General features: G+C 48.3%; 6 protein-coding genes across 6 annotated transcripts; 2 read left to right on the plus strand and 4 right to left on the minus strand.

Annotated features, from left to right (window-relative positions):
• Positions 1-1041: 1041 nt before the first annotated feature.
• F5Y00DRAFT_259638 (uncharacterized protein) lies at positions 1042-2698 on the plus strand (the record flags this gene model as incomplete). Its single annotated transcript, XM_048010910.1, has 5 exons — positions 1042-1201; positions 1317-1360; positions 1414-1461; positions 1997-2236; positions 2567-2698. 5 exons carry the CDS (start codon positions 1042-1044, stop codon positions 2696-2698), a joined length of 624 nt encoding a protein of 207 aa, XP_047867027.1.
• A 126-nt stretch (positions 2699-2824) lies between these two features.
• Positions 2825-5012, minus strand: F5Y00DRAFT_14594 (FAD/NAD(P)-binding domain-containing protein). The gene is made up of 4 exons (XM_048004433.1): positions 4616-5012; positions 4526-4563; positions 4048-4460; positions 2825-3996 (listed from the first exon to the last, which is right to left on the minus strand). The coding sequence occupies exons 1-4, from the start codon at positions 4751-4753 to the stop codon at positions 3107-3109; spliced, it is 1479 nt and encodes a 492-aa protein (XP_047867028.1). The 5' UTR covers positions 4754-5012; the 3' UTR covers positions 2825-3106.
• Positions 5013-5177: 165 nt separating this feature from the next.
• On the minus strand, positions 5178-8478 carry F5Y00DRAFT_14631 (uncharacterized protein). Its single transcript, XM_048004439.1, has 2 exons — positions 7856-8478; positions 5178-7789 (listed from the first exon to the last, which is right to left on the minus strand). Exons 1-2 carry the CDS (start codon positions 8367-8369, stop codon positions 5355-5357), a joined length of 2949 nt encoding a protein of 982 aa, XP_047867029.1. The 5' UTR covers positions 8370-8478; the 3' UTR covers positions 5178-5354.
• A 466-nt stretch (positions 8479-8944) lies between these two features.
• F5Y00DRAFT_267807 (uncharacterized protein) lies at positions 8945-10766 on the minus strand (the record flags this gene model as incomplete). The annotated part of the gene is made up of 3 exons (XM_048012132.1): positions 8945-9684; positions 9738-10322; positions 10375-10766. The coding sequence occupies 3 exons, from the start codon at positions 10764-10766 to the stop codon at positions 9462-9464; spliced, it is 1200 nt and encodes a 399-aa protein (XP_047867030.1). The 3' UTR covers positions 8945-9461.
• A 1858-nt stretch (positions 10767-12624) lies between these two features.
• F5Y00DRAFT_14651 (lysyl-tRNA synthetase) lies at positions 12625-14890 on the plus strand. Its single transcript, XM_048004447.1, has 3 exons — positions 12625-13021; positions 13080-14691; positions 14750-14890. Exons 1-3 carry the CDS (start codon positions 12812-12814, stop codon positions 14758-14760), a joined length of 1833 nt encoding a protein of 610 aa, XP_047867031.1. The 5' UTR covers positions 12625-12811; the 3' UTR covers positions 14761-14890.
• Positions 14866-16588, minus strand: F5Y00DRAFT_14643 (COX15-CtaA-domain-containing protein). The gene is made up of 2 exons (XM_048004441.1): positions 16171-16588; positions 14866-16097 (listed from the first exon to the last, which is right to left on the minus strand). Exons 1-2 carry the CDS (start codon positions 16521-16523, stop codon positions 15020-15022), a joined length of 1431 nt encoding a protein of 476 aa, XP_047867032.1. The 5' UTR covers positions 16524-16588; the 3' UTR covers positions 14866-15019.
• Positions 16589-16969: the final 381 nt, after the last annotated feature.

Consider the following 16969-nt stretch of genomic DNA (forward strand, 5'->3'; position numbering starts at 1 on the left):
CTCGTGTTGCGCAAAGCCCCTCCCAAATTAGTGTATGTCTCAATCTAGGTGGCATGTCTGTCAGCTGTGCAGATCAGTGTAACTACCTCTCTGATAAGAAGTAGGTATATTGTAGAGGGGCCATCCGAAGAGGTCGACGCCATGCGTCAATCATAAACTACTAGGTTAACCCCTTTCCAACTCATTCACTCACTTCAAGTCCCATGACAGCAACCATCTGCCATGAGAGCGGATTATAAGACTCCTTTGATGAGGGTGTCCAGCTCCGGCGCCCGTCATCTCAGCCATTGTTTCGGATGACACATGATGGTGACTGCCAATTCGACATGCTTGATTTCAATTCAATGACAACTTGAATCAGTGTTAAACTTGCAATTTTGAAAATACACATAGAAGATAAGCTAATTCTCGCCGTTTTTACCTAACTACTCGGATCGCACTGTTTCAGAATAGTTCATAAGTATATTGACGCCCGTATAATTATAAGACGACGTGGTAATAAACACTGGAAGCGGGATACGTGTAAATGATGCTACTGTAAGAATCGTATCTCTTCCTTCTAGTTTAGCTCTCGTAGGTTCGTCTTTTATACTTAGTATTACTATTTGTAGTCCACGATCAACCCCCTTTAAGGCAGACCACGCTTGAATAAACTCCAGCATGTTACTCTTCGGACTCTCGTTATTAAATTCCCAGAAGCCTACGCTTTAGAAAGTAATGCGTATATTTCTATTGATCATACCTAACTTCGAGGCAATATGAAGTTGATAGCAACTCTCGGGTTATTCGGTGCGGCGATGTTAGTTGTGGAAGCGAGGTCTGTCCGTCTGCCAATAGGTGAACCGCCTAGGATATAACCTAATGTCGACGATGCCGACGTAGATATAACCGTTCCTTACCTTCCTAAGATGGATAGAAAGTTGACATACCTTACACTAGATGGAGATTATTACGACGGCGTTAATCCTCCGGAAGGCTTTGAAGTGCTCGGGAACTACTCGCGTTAGCTGGTTAGGGGTCTATACTCAACATCTAGCTCTTATGCCTCTTGCGCCGGCGATAAACGACTGTGAATATATCAAGAACTTAACCGGTAATCAGAATCGGGGCGCGGAGAATACAGGATATTGTTTTAGGAAGCTAGAAAAGAACCAATACCTGTCTCCTAGCAGTGATACGACCAAGGCCCTTGTATTTGACGGTTAGTTCCCGATAATCATCGGACCTTTAGCCCTATACACTTGCAATTTGAATTTCGTCTCCATTCTCCTCTCGGCCGCCTCCGCTATAGGCATTCGGACAGATAGTACCCTTAGCTGCATTCGAAACTCCATCAGGGAGCAATGGCGTCGCTGGGAAGGTGAGTACATGACATGCGCAAGAGGGTTTAGCAAACTAACATCCTCAATGCAGGTATTTCTATCGAGGATCGTGCAGAAAATCGCAGATCGTCTTGATAAGGTGGGTGGGTGTCTCTTATTTACCTGCACCCCCAACTCACCCCCTCAATCCACACTCTCACAGCGTACGCGTACACATACCCACACGCACACGCACTACATCCGTCTTACGCAAGCTCCAGTATTGACAGGTAGATGATAGCTCCTGGAGTACAACACCAACAATACATGTAATTCTCCAGACCGCGATAACACCTCGGTGCTTAGCCGCGTCTCTTTATCTATTAGTTACCCTGAGTGGAAGCGTTCGACGCCACGAGATTGGATTTATGACATAGCCACAGCTAGGAACGCTGATGGTTCGAAGAAATATTCTCTAGAAATTGCGCTGCATACCCTCGTGACGAAGGCGAACTTCGATACTATATAGTATAGGTGACAAACCCAAGGCTATCGGCATCGACTACCTACCTATATGGCGAGGGTCTGTACCGGACCGATCCCCGATCTGGCCCCACTGAAAAATCCGGTACCCCCGGATCCGTCTCGGCGACTCGTGGGGTTATCGTCCAGGGGGAGCGTTGAACACGCCACAGGCCTTGAAACTCTCTGGCATTGACCCCGCCGCGGAGCTGGAAAGATTCGGTATTCCGGTTATCAAGGACCTTCCCGGAGTTGCCGGTAACCTACAGGACCGATATGAAACCAATCTAACAGTCTCATCGTCGAGTAACCCCACGCTCTTTAGGAACTACACGTTCATCACAACAGACGACGACCTATGCTACGGAACATGGCTGGTACTCGAAGCGCACTCGCGCAACACCACCGGCACCGTAAAACTACCTAACCTAAACTAGTGCCGACCCCCGCGACACGCCGCGTATCACGTTCCGCAGCTTCGGCGAGGGTGACCCCCTCTCGCGCGGCGGACGCAGATAAGGACTTGCAGGCTGTGGTGGTATGTAACACTGCGTTTTCTCTTCCCCTTCCCTTTCCCTTGTCACATCATTCAGCCTGTCTCGGTAACTAGTGCTTCGGTCAATCAGTTAGTCAATATAACTGAGGAGCTGCTACCGAGACATGCATGCATATCCAACCTCCTAGGCTAGTATCTTACCTACCTACCTGCCGAAAGAAGCAACTGCTAACTTCTGTTGTTGTAGGACGGCATGCGTCCAGCCATCCAAGTTTTCGACATCCTGGAGTCGCTTGGGGTTGGCGAGCCATTTGAGCGCAGGTGGCCGCCTGTAAAGATACGGTCGGATGATGACCCCTTGGCTGCTTTGGATGGTTAATTTTGTGTTTGTAGGGTGGATGGGTTGAGAGTCGTTGTTGCGTCGGTGTACCCCAAGATCCCGTAAGTGTTTAGACTACAGTCCTTTCCGTATATGTGTGCACGGTGCTGACTTTGGATGATATAGGGGGCTGTATCCCGTAATAGGGGTTTATATGTTGGCTGAGAAAGCGGCCGATGACATCCTCGGGGATGCATGATAATAAAATACGCAGTTACGTATACTTATAGGGTTAGATGTAGGCATAATGGGTAGACTGCCTCCCTAGGTGAGTAGGTAAAGGCCTCACGATGGATAGGCAGTTTATTGTTGTCTCTATCTTTAAGTTCGTATACGTAAGGTGCCTACCTAGGTAGATACATGATATCCTGACTTACTAAGAATATAATCCACCCAAGACAATAACAGTTACTCTGCTGTATTGGATTCATCTTTATACAATTCCACAATCCTCCTGCCAACCGATTCCCCGGAGAGATACGCGCCAGCAACAGTACCAGATTCCTCGAACGGGGCTGCGTGTTCGCCGCAAAACCACAGTCCGCGGTCAACGCATCCTTGTCGGATCGTAAGGATATCCTGATCCGCCTCCTCGACGCCGACCTGAAAATTGCAGTAGCTCGCGTTGCCACACAGGTCGTCCTTGAGCCACTCCGTAGCTAGGATCGCTTTTGGAATACAAGCTTCGCTGGCGACGTCGTAACCTGGTAGCCGTGAATAGTAGGGCTGGAAGAAGTCTCGTAGGAAGGTAAAGTTCTCGGCTTTTGGCCGGCCGTGTATCGCGTTGACAATGTGGCGCGAGCAGTCACCGTATAGGTAGAAGAGGATAGTAGGGTGTTTGTTGGGTGCGGCGAGAGCGGCAAGGTTCCAGATCTCCTGGGGCCAGCCGTGTGGGTTGGTATCGTGGGCATACGATGGTGTAAGCCAGTTTGTGTAGGCAGGGAATGAGTCGGCCGTTGTATCCGAGATCCAAAACGCGGAAGGAAACGTAATGAATACTTTCTCGAGTTGCGAAAGCTTCAGATTGTGGAAGGCAGAACTCAACCTCGACGGCAAAGCGGGTTCGAAGCTATCCATATTCTTTTGGAGCCATCCTAGAGGTGTCGCCATCACAACTTGGTCGAACTTGTACTCATTCCCGTTCTCTATTCTCAGAATAGCCTTCTTCTGAGACTTATCGTGATGCGCAGTGTTAATTGATGTGACTTTAGCATTGAGTATGACCTCGGCTTGTTCGGTTGCCGCCTTTGCGATCCTATCTAGGATCGCAGAATAGCTTGACTCGACGAAGACTTCTTCTATTATCTTGTTAGATTTGGGGGATATGTGTGCCTTTCACGCAACCTTACCGCCGCCACAGCATTCCTCCATCCAAGCGAATCTCAGACTCTGTTTCCAGACAGGCTCGCCGACGTAAGCACCCCACATCTCACTCATTTGGATGAGGACTTGTCGGTCTTCCTCATCTTCCAGCTCCTCTGTTGCTCTCTTGCTGATGAAATCGTATAAAGACTCTTCTCGTGGGATGCTCTTCCCCTTATCCTTCTCCCGGGCAGCCTCGCTAGTCTTGAAAGCCTTTTCGATTATCTCCCATAAGAGAGTTGAGAGCCTCTCAGACTTTTCCTCTGGCACTTTATTGCCCGACGAGTTATAGATGAGTTGCTTCCCGTTCCAATGATGAAGAGGCGTTTGAGTCTCGACTGCAAGTTTTAGGATCGGATGCACGTCGCCGCTGTCCCAAGTGTGAATCCAATTTGGGCCGCTATACTTGAAAATCATTTCAGTAAATATCTTTTTTAAGGACACCGGGATGCGTAATTTAATCACATGTCAACGGTGTAGCCCAACTCATCTGATTGGCATATCTAAATAGATTCGTTTAGCTTTTACTCCAGTGGCTGTAAGGGATTCACTCACTCTTCCACCGATCCTATTCCTGGCCTCGAGAATCGTTACCTTGAAGCCGTGAGATAAGAGGATATCCGCGCATCGAAGTCCGGATACACCCGCACCCACGATACCTATATGCGGGTTGTCGCCGTTTCGGCTTCCCATGGCTGGGCGCGATTTGCTAACCTACCTACTACCTGTCGACCTGAACTGAACAATAAACTTTGAGGGTTACTATTCTCTACCTATGTACGGTATTCTCAATCATGGATAGAAAGGAGGAGTATTCGATGAACAAATTCATGACGAAAGTAATTATCCCGCAATAGTCCTAGACGAACCCATTATCGATGAAAGGTACCTGTTTGCAAGGCAGATTATGCCGAGTCTACGCGTGAATCGGCCTACAGGACTAAGACGCTGGCGCTTATTTGAACTCTGCGGTAGGTCGTGAACGCCACCAATCCTCGGCTAGAATTCAGCTACCGCATTCTAGACCAGACGCTACAACCCACTCGACCACTGCAATAACGGAGAGATGCGTAGGTAGATATAAACGATGAAACGCTTTTTATTAAACGCTGAACTACGGTATGCTAAGTATCATGCAAGATAACCCATGAACTAGGGAGGCGTACATAATATATATATAATTATCACAAGCTTGTGACCTTTCCCAGTAACATGCTCCCTTTGATACCACGTGCTGTCTATATATAAATACCCAATATATAGGTAGGTAATTAACTCATCCCTTTCCACCTTTCTATACGCGCAACCGGCTTCCCACAAGCAAGCCAAGATACGCAAGAACGCGGTATATAGAGCCGATAGCAAGTAAATATCCCATATTACGCCAATGCCAGTCCAGATGGAAGCCCACCTGCTGCGCAGCCAACTCCACATTGTAGAGATACCGGAACGGGCTGACGAGCTGTCCGAAATACAGCTCGGCAAGCCACGTACCCGGCGACGCTCGCCATAACCACTCCACGTGCCAATCCTTGACGCTGGACAAAGGCGGCGCAGCGCCCGATAATATGCCGACGATCAGGCTGATCATGGTCGCTATCAGAGGCGCGTCTTCTCGTCGGACTACCATGCTGATGCAGCTAGCGAGGCCGTAGATGCAGTAGAAGTACACGAGGTTCGCGAGGAAGGCCGTGGCCCACGGGATAATAGATACGGAGAGCAGAAGGATTACCGTCGAGAAGTGCATGCAGGCGAACACCATGCGAGGTATGACGGAGATGTTCTTCGCGAGGTAATATGCGATGCGCGAGTGGCCTGCTTCGGATTCTCGGCGGTATAGCAGCATCTCTTCGGAAAAGACCTTGACGCCGGGTGCAGAGGCCACGAGACCAATGGCGATGGCCATTAGAAGCGCCAGTTCGGGAACAGACTTGATATCCGTTGCTAGAGATAGGACATCATACGGCGCATTGTAGATTCCGGTGAATAGTACGCCCTTTTTCGAGTTCTCGGCCAATCCAAGGAGTAGCCCTGCCACCGTAGCCAGGCCCATCTCGAAGCAGAATGCCGACTTTGTCCGCCATTGCTGGAGCATGGCGCGCGATAGACATAACCAAAGCTGTTTCCAACGCGGCGCACCTCGCTTCCTTAGTAGTTCTCTGCCCTTTGAATTATTTTCCGCGATAGATGTCCTTGAATACCTGACCGAAGCATGCTTTTCCTTAATCGACGCGTTTCTACTCGACTGTGCCCAATTTGCAATCAGCGCCTCCTTCGAAATGTCTCCGGTCCGCTTATATATCCTGCCATTTCCAGTAATAATATCCGTAACAACGTCGCCAAAATTGCTGTGCGGGGGGAAGCTGAATCCGACGGTTTCGAAGAACTCCTGCACGCCAGCCTCCGGTCCCTCGTAGATGATCTGTCCGTTTGCTAGTAAGATGAGGTCGTCGAGCATTTCGAAAATCTCCATACGCGGTTGGTGGATGATGACAATAACGGAGATGCCTAGTCGTGCGATCGCTTTAAGTGTTCGCATGATAGAGGACGCAGCCGTGGCGTCGAGACCGCTGGTAGGCTCGTCGAGGAAGATGGCCATAGGAGCTGCGGCGAGTTCCATTCCGATACTAACTCGTTTCCTTTGACCACCGCTAATAACGGGCTTTCCAACGCTGCCGACTAACGAGTCGCGAACATGAGACAGTTCCAAACAGTCGATAACCGAGTTGACGTGAGCTCTTATGTCAATATCCTTCCAGGTTTGAGGTAAACGTATCCTCGCCGAGTGGAGGATATTTTCGTAGACGGTTAGTTCAGGTAATACGATATCGTCTTGCGGCACATAACCAATAAGCTTCTTATATCTCTTGATCTTCCCAGGCACGTTGTTAATCATGACCGAACCGCCCGTGTTAGTGGTTTTCCCCATAAGAACGTTTACGAATGTACTCTTTCCGGCACCAGAACCACCCATGACCGCCGTTAGAGAGCCACGCTCGATAGACCCCGTAACGTTTTGCAGGATCGGCTTCGGATTGCCTTTGGGATGGAAGCTGAGGTCGGAATACGCGAACGATAGACCGAAGCGAGCGCCGTCGGTTGCTCTCCGCATAGACTCGACAAACGCTCGGAGCTGCGGCGAGAATCCGCTTTCGGTAATGTTTAATGTAGAACTTCGCGGCGTTGGGAATTCCAGCGCAGCTTCGAAACCGGTCCACGCATCCTGACCTGGCATGTATGTCGCCTGCATCGGCATCATCTCATGGTCGTTATCTGCCTCGCCGGAGATCTCCTTGTAGCCCGTGACATTTCCCACGAAGGTAGTCCTCCTTTTCAGCTTGTTGCCGATGGACTGCTCGCGGGCCCTCCAGAAGCGCTTGCGAACGTAATATGAAACGAGCAGTATAGCTATGATGATGTCGACGAGGACTAAGACGAGGATCGGGATTAAGAATGTTTCGTACGACGACCCTTCGGGGCATCTACTTCCAACGCTACACGGTGTAGGCGAGGGGGCACCGGGTTGACAATACGAGCCGGCCGGACAGGTAATCATTTCGTTGCGTCCGGGCGGACAGTAATACCCCTGTTGGCAGACAACGGGCTCGAAAGGACCCATTCCGAAGTTTTTACCGTTGTAAGTGCAAGTGTAGCCCGCCAGTCTCGCTATCTGACACTCTGTTATAGGAGCGCAGAATTGTGGTAGCGAGTTTACGGTGTTATTAGTACCTAGTTCAATCATCAGCACGCCTTCTATCTCCATCTGTCTCAACCCTATTTGGAGATCCAACTTACATAGAAAACCCTCATTACACCCGTTCGTCTCCCAGCTCGACGCATTCTGAATCGTAATCGGAAGGGCTCCGGGTCGCCAACAAGGGGCGGCATCGACAGGCGTGTCATTTCTTTGGAGTTCTGCCGCAGCCCTATAGTAAGAAGTAGAGAAAGATGTGCGGTTCTCGCCCGTGCATGCTCGATCCCAGACGCTAAGTTTGCTAGGATTGAGATCGATTAAGGCATGAGTAGAGTTATCTACCATGAAAGCCTTGCTAGTGTCGGGATGATTCGTTGCGTCCGATATGAGGAGCTCCTCGGGTATCTTAGAAGGCCCTATACTATTAAACCACTTCCCAGTCGTCACATTATAGACACCCTGCGTCTGGTTTCCTATACACTGCCATGCTATATTGCTGTCTGAATTCGTCGTCTCCCGTAGAGCGCAGAGACACGCTTGCGTATCGAGGAAAAGCGGTCCTCTGGCTGCTTCTCGAGGTAAGAAGGGGTCTTGCGGGATGGCGAGAATCGACATTGTGACAATTTGGCGTTGCGTCCACCTTAGCGGGATCCGCCTCTAAGAAATAGTCGGTGTAATATCTATATCGAATCAACTTTATGTGATACACCTATTCATCGCCAGTCGGTAGTACACGACGGGTTGAACACCGTTTAGTCTAAGTCGGGTATAACAAATGGTATACTTGAGTAACAGTGCTTGAGTAACAGTATAGAAACAAAAACTTGGACAATGTTACTCGACGAGCGCGGTTTGCCCAAGACAACTCCTTGGCAGACAATCTGACATTTTGGCAACGAATCCTAAAGGCCGTAGGAGGTGGAATAGGTGGCCACGACATTCTACATAAGGGGCCGGTATGCTGATCCCGTATAGGATACGGGTGATACGGGTCCTTTGATTGACCCGCGGAAAGTCATCCTGATCGGGAAATGACCTATGGTGGCTGCGCATGGCGATGAAGTTGAGAGGATCGACAGCGAAGGACTCTTTTCCAACGCCCAAGACCCTTACAACAGTGTAAAATTACAAGCCTATAACTGTCAGCCTTACCGACTCCCTGCTTCTTTGCTTCTCCCTAACATCTCTAGCGGCTCTTGTGCGGCGATGCAACTCTACAATACGGTAGCTTGGCGGTGCTGAGCTCATGGGTCCTATTAATGGAACTTCCATTATGGAAGTGCTACGTCAGGCTTAGCATATCAGACAGTGTGCGTACTAGACTTCGGCTATTTTTCTCGAAGAATAAGACCTAATGGAGTGATCGAGACAATACGGTAGTTCCATAAATAACACAATGCCAGTTCTCGGACTCTTGACAAATCATACCGCCCTGGTAGCCCCCCATCCAGACTGAAAAGTCGCAATCGAAGGAAGAATGTAAGAAAGACAAAAGAATGCATAAATAAAGCAATAATAATACAGAGAATTGTTCTTCGAGCAAACAAGCTCAAGTCATAACGTCTCAGGTATGTTCTGGTTTGGGCGGGTATGCGAATCATCCGAGTTACATCACGAATGAATTCTTCACCGCGCTATTGAGGCGTAGCTGGCGCGGGTAGAAAGACTGCGGGTTCGCAAAGCCTACCAAACCCCTGTTAGTTTGGTTCATTTTGCTGTTGGCTCAGCATCTAGTTCCCGCGCCAGGCGATCTCTCTCGGCCTGTGCTTCGTCGAACAAAATAACTACTTCCGAGTGACCGCGGGTTGTAGCTATCTGCATCGGTGTGTCACCGTCGACATCGATGTTGTACAGGTCAGCTCCGTGCTCAAGGAGGAGTCGGGCTATGGCGAGATGTCCCCCATATGCACACATACTGAGTGCCGACCAACTACACAATACGCGTCAGTGTGTCTCAAAACAGCACCTTCGGGGTTCACTAACCCCCATCGATCTTTTGCATTTACGTTGCACCCGATGCTGAGCAACTTGGCAACTTTGTCAATGTCCCCATCACTAGCTGCTTGTACAAGTGCATCATCCTTTACAAAGAGCTTTCGAATAAGTCTAGTAGGGTCTGTGATTGACTTCTTCCTGACCGACGGAGCGGTGGCTTCGACGGTAAGTGGTTTGAAAACCTCATCTAGAGGTCTTTCGGCCTGTTTCTTTCGCATCTCTAACTCGAACTGTTCGTTCGCTATATTCATATCAGCAGACGAAGAGACGATACTACCGCCATAGCCAGAATCGGGAGAGACTGTCTTGTTTAGTTCTTCGGCGGGATCCTCATTAATGAGCCCCCGTGCTAGAACTGACTTCATCCAGTTTGATATATATTCGTGATGTTCTTCCATGATGGCCGGCGAGATGCCAATGTCCTCGAGTTCACGCCGCAGTTGGGCCCACACATCGGGAGATTCGATCGTCTCGACGACGTCCGGGGTAGTAACAACGGATCCTTCCCGATATCCGGCACGTACTTCGCAGATGAATTTATTTAGCTTCTTTTCGATCCTCGTCGTCGATGAGCTTTTGACTGATGTCAGTGCTATATAAACGTGCGCAATTTGGCATTACGGACTTGACTAGAGTGCTGTTGAAGGCTGTCAAGAGTGTTGCATTGCTCACCAAGCGAGATCTGATATCAGCAAGGTCTTCCAGTCCGAAGCGCATCCGGTCCCAAGTCCTTTGGGATTGCGTTCCGAGTCGCTCATATGACTTAAGCAGCTTCTGCAGATCCTCCAGCGTCGCGTTGCAACCGTCGGTTAGAATATTCAAACGATTCTTCCGAGAAGTGTCCAGCTCTGGGAACTCGTCGATGTAGTCCTCGGTCTCTTTGAGTACGACGTGTAGGGAGGCCACTTCGCTTGACAAGCGCTTGAAATTCTCGCCCGAATCTTTACATGCTTTGTATACATTCCAGGCTAGTTTGGAAGCGAGCACCAAATCACCGAAGCCTACGCCAAAACTCATATTGGGTCTGACAGCCTAAAAGCTGTCTAATGTTAAGACTGGTCTGAGAAGTAAGTGATATGATAATACGCATTTTACGCAAATTTCTCAAAACATAGGTTATGCACATCCGTCAATATTTATCACACTGGCCGGTACGCGATAATACCTTAGATCATTCAAAGTTATCAGCTTCTCTCGCTTCGCGAGTAAAGCTAGCCTCAACTCGGAACTACTTGGCAATCCATGAGGGCAGAACAGGGCAGGAATAGACAACACCAGACACACACAAAGCTATCACACCTGAAGCTCTTGCATTTGGTGGTGGCTAGCTTACCGCTGTGGCGCTCGACTTCAAGGAATATACATATTCCTACAGAAAACGCCAACACCTGTCGACCAATCAGCCAGTCTAGGCTGACCAATAAATGATAGGGCATTCTCATCTAGCATCGGCCACGAAGATGAGGATAAGGTATGAGTAGGTAGCTATCTTACTGACAGATATAGAGTACATCTTGAGATTGGTATGTAAACTCGATGCACTAGAGTTGCTATTAGTTACGAAAATTTTAATGATGTTAAACTCGTAACGCAGAAAAATAAAGATGATTCAACCAAACCACTAATAAATTCCTAGCCATGGCCGGATAATGCAGCTGCGAATATCGCGCGAATATTGCACTGTGCTCCATTGGTGACGACGATAAGCCTTGCACCGGAACCAAACGCTTGGGTCTTGGCAGCTTGAGTTTATCAAATTCCCGCTCGTCTAGTCCCGAATATCCTATTACCCCAAGCTATTTTCCTAGCCGTTGACTGGCTGCTAGGATATTCAGCTGGGTGGGACCGTACAAGGTAATGATGAAGCCTGGAAGCCTGGGGGGGCTGAAGGATTACACCCTGGGCGCAGCACGCCAAAGAGAGATTACAGTGGGGTGAAAAAAAAAACGTCCAATTGCCATTTTTATACCAAAACTCACCAACTTTAAATAGCTATAACTTAATATAATTATATATAATTAAGGCTTTAAATTTTATAAGTTATTAAATTATTATAAAATGAATAATTGTACCGATTTAAATCTTTTTTAAAATTTTTATACGTGTAAAAAACTGGTGTAAAAGTTGTAATAATACAAGGATTCTCACTTTTATATAAAAAAACGTAATGTTTTCGACTTTTAAAAGGTTTACTTTTACAAATATATTTATAACTTACCCGATTTAATTTCTATAATTATAAAACTTATATATTTATAATTTTTATGCAATTTTTTATATAAAGACGATTTTTAATAATTTAATTACATATAAATCCGTTGAGAAAAAAAGTATAAAACATAAAAGGGTAATTTTAAACCTTTTTATTATATTATTAAATATTAACCTTATTTCAACAGTTAAAAATCTGGAAAAATGGTTGAGTTATTTAAAAATGAATAAAATAAATTTTAAAATTTTTACTTTATTTTTAAACGTTAATTTAACTGAGTTATGGTATATTAAAGTTAATATAATAAAATGTTAAAACTATCTTTAACGTTTTTAAATTCTCCCCACTGTAAGTAGGTTGGATTGGTAGGACTTTTTGTTAAGAATCAGTAACCAGTTCGGACTAGGTAAGTTCCATTCAGACGTATTCAATACGGACGCTAGTTTCTGACCGCAGCTTGCAGTTTAGAATTGCACCCTTGTTAGTAGTGTATACGATCTTGTAGGTGGATTTGGGAGAAGATGGGGCAGGGTTAGGTTAAGACGGGTTAGGGTTAAAATAAATGATCATCCGTTTAAGGGTTAACAGGGATAAGATTATATCCTAGCGAAAGGTTAAAATAGATATCACATGACTAGCACGTGATGATAAAAAAAAAAGATGCCCCGCGTTTAGACGCGAATATGCAATTGGCGAAATCGGTGCGGTGACTCAATTTCAATTCGCAAAAAATTACCCCGCGATCAACTCACAAAAAATCTACGTGGGGCCCGGCCGACTTACAATAAATAATTCTACCAACTTTAGTTTAGACTTTAGGTACACAATATCGCAACCACATTCAGTCACCATGGCAGACCAAGCACCTACCGCAGAGGTTGCTAACCTGCATCTGGATGAAGTAACCGGAGAGAAGGTGTCTAAGTCAGAGTTGAAGAAGAGACAAAAGCAACGGGAGCGAGACGCCAAGAAGCAAGAGAAGGCCGCTGCAGCCCCTCCTAAGCCTGCCTCTGCGAAGAAGACGAATGCTGAAGCTGATGAGAAGGAATTAACTCCTAACGTTAGTCATTGACATTGACACCACCGTCATAATATTGGTACCAACTAATTGGAATTAGCAATACTTCGAGATTCGATCCCGCGCCATCTCCAAGCTCATCGAATCCAAGGAACCCTACCCCTACCCTCACAAGTTCCATCGCGACTATGACCTAAACGATTTAGTCAAGGAGTACGGACACCTCAAGTCTGGAGAGCATGACAAGTCTAAGACCCTGCGCGTCGCTGGAAGAATATACAACAAGCGCGCTTCCGGTAGCAAGCTGCTCTTCTACGATATCCGCGGCAACAATGGCGTCAAGGTGCAGATCATGTGCCAGGCTCAAGAAATCCGCGAAGGAGCGCCTGCCTTTGAGAAGCAGCACGACCACATACGACGTGGTGATATCATTGGTGTCGTTGGTTACCCTGGTAGAACTGCTCCTAAGACCAAGCTCGAGAAGGGCGAAGAGGGCGAGCTCTCCGTCTTTGCTACCGAGGTGATACTTTTATCCCCTTGTCTGCACCAGCTGCCCGACGAGTACTACGGCTTCAAGGACCAAGAGCAGCGTTACCGCAAGCGTTACCTCGATCTCATCATGAACCCCAAGACCGCCCAAACCTACCGCACTCGTACCAAGATTATCAAGTACATCCGGAATTATCTCGACAATGCCGGCTTCGAAGAGGTAGAAACCCCCATCCTAAACCAGATCGCCGGTGGTGCCACAGCCAAGCCCTTCCAGTCTCACCTTAACGACTACAACATGGATATCTTCCTAAGAATAGCGCCCGAGCTTCCCCTCAAGATGTTGATCGTTGGAGAGTACGACAAGGTTTACGAGATTGGCCGTTTATTCAGAAATGAGGGTGCCGATTTGACTCACAACCCGGAGTTTACGACTTGCGAGTTTTACGAAGCTTATGCTGACTTCAACGATCTCATGCATAGAACTGAAGAGCTTGTCTCTGGTATGGTGAAGCATCTTACCGGAAGCTACATAACCTCATTTACCACACAACATGGCGAGACGTACACAGTTAACTGGGAGGCCCCGTGGCGAAGAGTGGAGATGATCCCCGCCCTCGAGGAAGCAACCGGAGAGAAGTTCCCTCCCGGTGATCAATTGCACACAGACGAGACAAGAGAGTGGCTCAAGGGAGTTTTGAAGAAGGTTAATGTCGTTTGCCCCGAACCCCAGACAACCGCTAGGATGCTTGATAGATTGACTGGCGAGTTCATCGAGGAGACCGCAGTCAACCCGACCTTCATCACAGAGCACCCCAAGATCATGTCGCCATTAGCTAAGGACCACCGCACCAAGCCTGGTCTAACAGAGCGATTCGAGGCCTTCGTCTGCAAGAAGGAAATCGCCAATGCCTACACCGAGTTAAACCAGCCGTTCGAGCAGAGACTGCGCTTTGAAGAACAGGCCAACCAGAAGGCCCAAGGAGACGACGAGGCCCAAATGATCGACGAGACCTTCCTGAACGCTCTTGAATACGGTCTACCTCCGACCGCCGGCTGGGGTATGGGTATTGACCGACTTACCATGTTCCTCACCAACAACTACACTATCAAGGAGGTGTTGCTGTTCCCCTTCATGAACCCCGAACAAAAGAGGGAGAAGCTCCCTGCCGATGTCGAAGAGGCAGGCGCAGAGGAGCCCCATGTTAAGGTCGAAGGAATTCGTAAGTGTTGCCCGTCCTAGTTCTCTTATTTGTGTATCGTATTAACCACAACCTCCAGCCCACAAATAAAAAGAGACCTTCGATATCGTTGAAGGAAAAATCCCGTTTATACGGGTGTTGATTTGGAAAGTACTGTCTACGGTGTTTGTACAGTACTTAGCTAGATATTTCAGGCAACGTCGATGCTATGATCGGCACACCATAGAGTGGAAATGAATTAGAAGAAAAAAAAGCTGAGACTCTACGTATAATACATGGTATCTCTCTAGTGAACAAACGGTGTCTTAAGCATCATACATTCGTTAGCCTAACACGGAAGATGGCTGGATTACCGCGGCTGGGATACCGACGCCAGCCTCTTCTGAACCTGCGCGATCGTCGCTTTTGGTACCCGTAGGCGATGGCCAAGGACGAGGACTCCGGTTAATAACGCTAGACTTCCCGCTTGATGCGCGGCGGCAAGCGAAATAGGAACCATGTAGATAAGCGTGCTGATACCGAGAGCGACCTGTAGACATACGAGATGCACGATACCCGTCGTGCCCTTCTTCACATTCTTAGGTAGTACGGTGGCAAGTCGGCCAGACCGCGAGTACGCAAATAGTGCGAGAACGGCGCAGAAGGTAGTCGTCGCGAGGATCCGGTGATCTAGCTGTACCAAACTCGGGTTCTCTAACATATTGCGCCACCATAAATCGGAGTTATCCTCTTTTCGCGAGTAGAACTTGTCCCAAAGCTCAGACTTTGGCGGGGTTAGGCCCAGGCCCATCATGGGGAACTCGTTGTAGATAAGTCCAGCGTCGAGGCCAGCAACCAGGGCACCAGAAAGCACGGTCGTGAAGACTAGTACGGTGAGAGCTGATACGTAGCGTCGGAAGGGGGCGATGGCGGGGTTCTTCAGGGCGGAGATGACTTTGCTGGCGGAGGCGGGGTCGGCAAGGAGACGGCGGGTACGTAGGATGCTTAAGCCTGTGAGTAACATCCAAGAGTAGCAGACGAAAGCCGTAGCTAAATGTGTAGCAAGACGGTATTGCGATACGCGAGGATGCGATCCCGGCGCAAATAAATCGTCTTTAAGACCAGACTTCACCATCCACCACCCAATAAACCCCTGGAAACCGATAAGCGCAGAGATACCAACGAGGTGTGCGGCGACGCGGGCAGATACACGACGGCGGGCAATCAGGTACACGGTAGGCACTGCGAAGGTCAACCCTATAACACGCCCCCATAGCCGGTGCGTCCACTCCATGAAGTAGATCTTCTTGAACTCGTCGAGGTCCATTTGCGAGTTCAGCATGCGGAACTCGGGCGACGCCCGATACTTCTCGAACTCGGCCTCCCAGTCGGCCTGGGTGAGAGGCGGCCGGGATCCAGTTACGGGCTTCCATTCCGTTATGCTAAGCCTATTTTCGTTTTTGCGCAATTAGAACTTTTTAGTCCTAGTACGAAGAGAAGAGGGACAGGCTAATATATTACCCAGACTCAGTTAACCGTGTAAGTCCGCCAAAAACCACGATACCAAAGACACTCGCAGCACTCCCAATCAGCCAATACGCCACACCCTTGGAACTCGTCTCGGGAAACACCCCCTTCGCTACCTGCGGCGCATCGGTCGAGACAGCCGCCGACGTGAAATATCGAGCAAACCGAGCTTTCGACTCGCTGCCAGCACCGGCACTACTAGCCTGTCGCATCTGCAGGGCCCGGAAGATCCGCGACGAAGCAGCAGCAGCTGCGCGAGGCTGCTGGCGGAGGCATTGGCGGCAGACGAACTGACTAGGCGTCAGCTTGGCCGTCGCCCTGCGTATCCCCGGGAGAAGAAGCGACATTTTGGGGGGTGTTGTGAGGATTGTTCCCCTTGGAGAGAGCAATGTTGAGGACGCAAATGGGAAGGTTTTCGTTTCTAATCATACGATAAGATACATACCTTAGGTATGTACTGAGATACAAAGGTGCTGTGTTATGTAATCAGAGGGTTAGCTTCCCGCTAAGAGATGGCGAGTATTCCGTACATATCAACTAAACTTTAGGTTAGTTAACTAGGTGATTTCTACATCTCAGCTTTTTCAATCCCTTTTTTTTTTTCATTTTGAGTGCATGGTCGACATCTTGCGCAATTCGAATGCTTTATTATTTTATGGTGTATATGTGTATATGAATCGCTCGTCGCTCGTCGCTCTATTAAAAAAGAAACTAAAATCATCGCACTTATTATAATCGTGTACTGGTGTTCGCACTGTTTGAATAGCCTCACCACGCCTTTGCTTAGTGGTGT

This window comes from Daldinia vernicosa, assembly GCF_022497035.1.
Source record: "Daldinia vernicosa strain CBS 139.73 unplaced genomic scaffold F5Y00scaffold_11, whole genome shotgun sequence".
In the NCBI taxonomy this organism is placed as follows: domain Eukaryota; kingdom Fungi; phylum Ascomycota; class Sordariomycetes; order Xylariales; family Hypoxylaceae; genus Daldinia; species Daldinia vernicosa.

Excerpts from the sequence above, each read along its gene's own strand:
- F5Y00DRAFT_14643 (XM_048004441.1), bottom strand. The coding sequence starts at position 16,523 with ATGTCGCTTCTTCTCCCGGGGATACGCAGGGCGACGGCCAAGCTGACG. Across the intron at positions 16,098-16,170 it reads ACACGGTTAACTGAGTCTGG|GCTTAGCATAACGGAATGGA; the intron begins GTAATATATTAG and ends AAACGAAAATAG.
- F5Y00DRAFT_14651 (XM_048004447.1), top strand. The coding sequence starts at position 12,812 with ATGGCAGACCAAGCACCTACCGCAGAGGTTGCTAACCTGCATCTGGAT. Across the intron at positions 13,022-13,079 it reads AGAAGGAATTAACTCCTAAC|CAATACTTCGAGATTCGATC; the intron begins GTTAGTCATTGA and ends AATTGGAATTAG.
- F5Y00DRAFT_14631 (XM_048004439.1), bottom strand. The coding sequence starts at position 8,369 with ATGTCGATTCTCGCCATCCCGCAAGACCCCTTCTTACCTCGAGAAGCA. Across the intron at positions 7,790-7,855 it reads GTGTAATGAGGGTTTTCTAT|GTACTAATAACACCGTAAAC; the intron begins GTAAGTTGGATC and ends TGATTGAACTAG.
- F5Y00DRAFT_14594 (XM_048004433.1), bottom strand. The coding sequence starts at position 4,753 with ATGGGAAGCCGAAACGGCGACAACCCGCATATAGGTATCGTGGGTGCG. Across the intron at positions 4,564-4,615 it reads GGAATAGGATCGGTGGAAGA|ATATGCCAATCAGATGAGTT; the intron begins GTGAGTGAATCC and ends GAATCTATTTAG. Across the intron at positions 4,461-4,525 it reads TTGGGCTACACCGTTGACAT|CGGCCCAAATTGGATTCACA; the intron begins GTGATTAAATTA and ends TTTCAAGTATAG.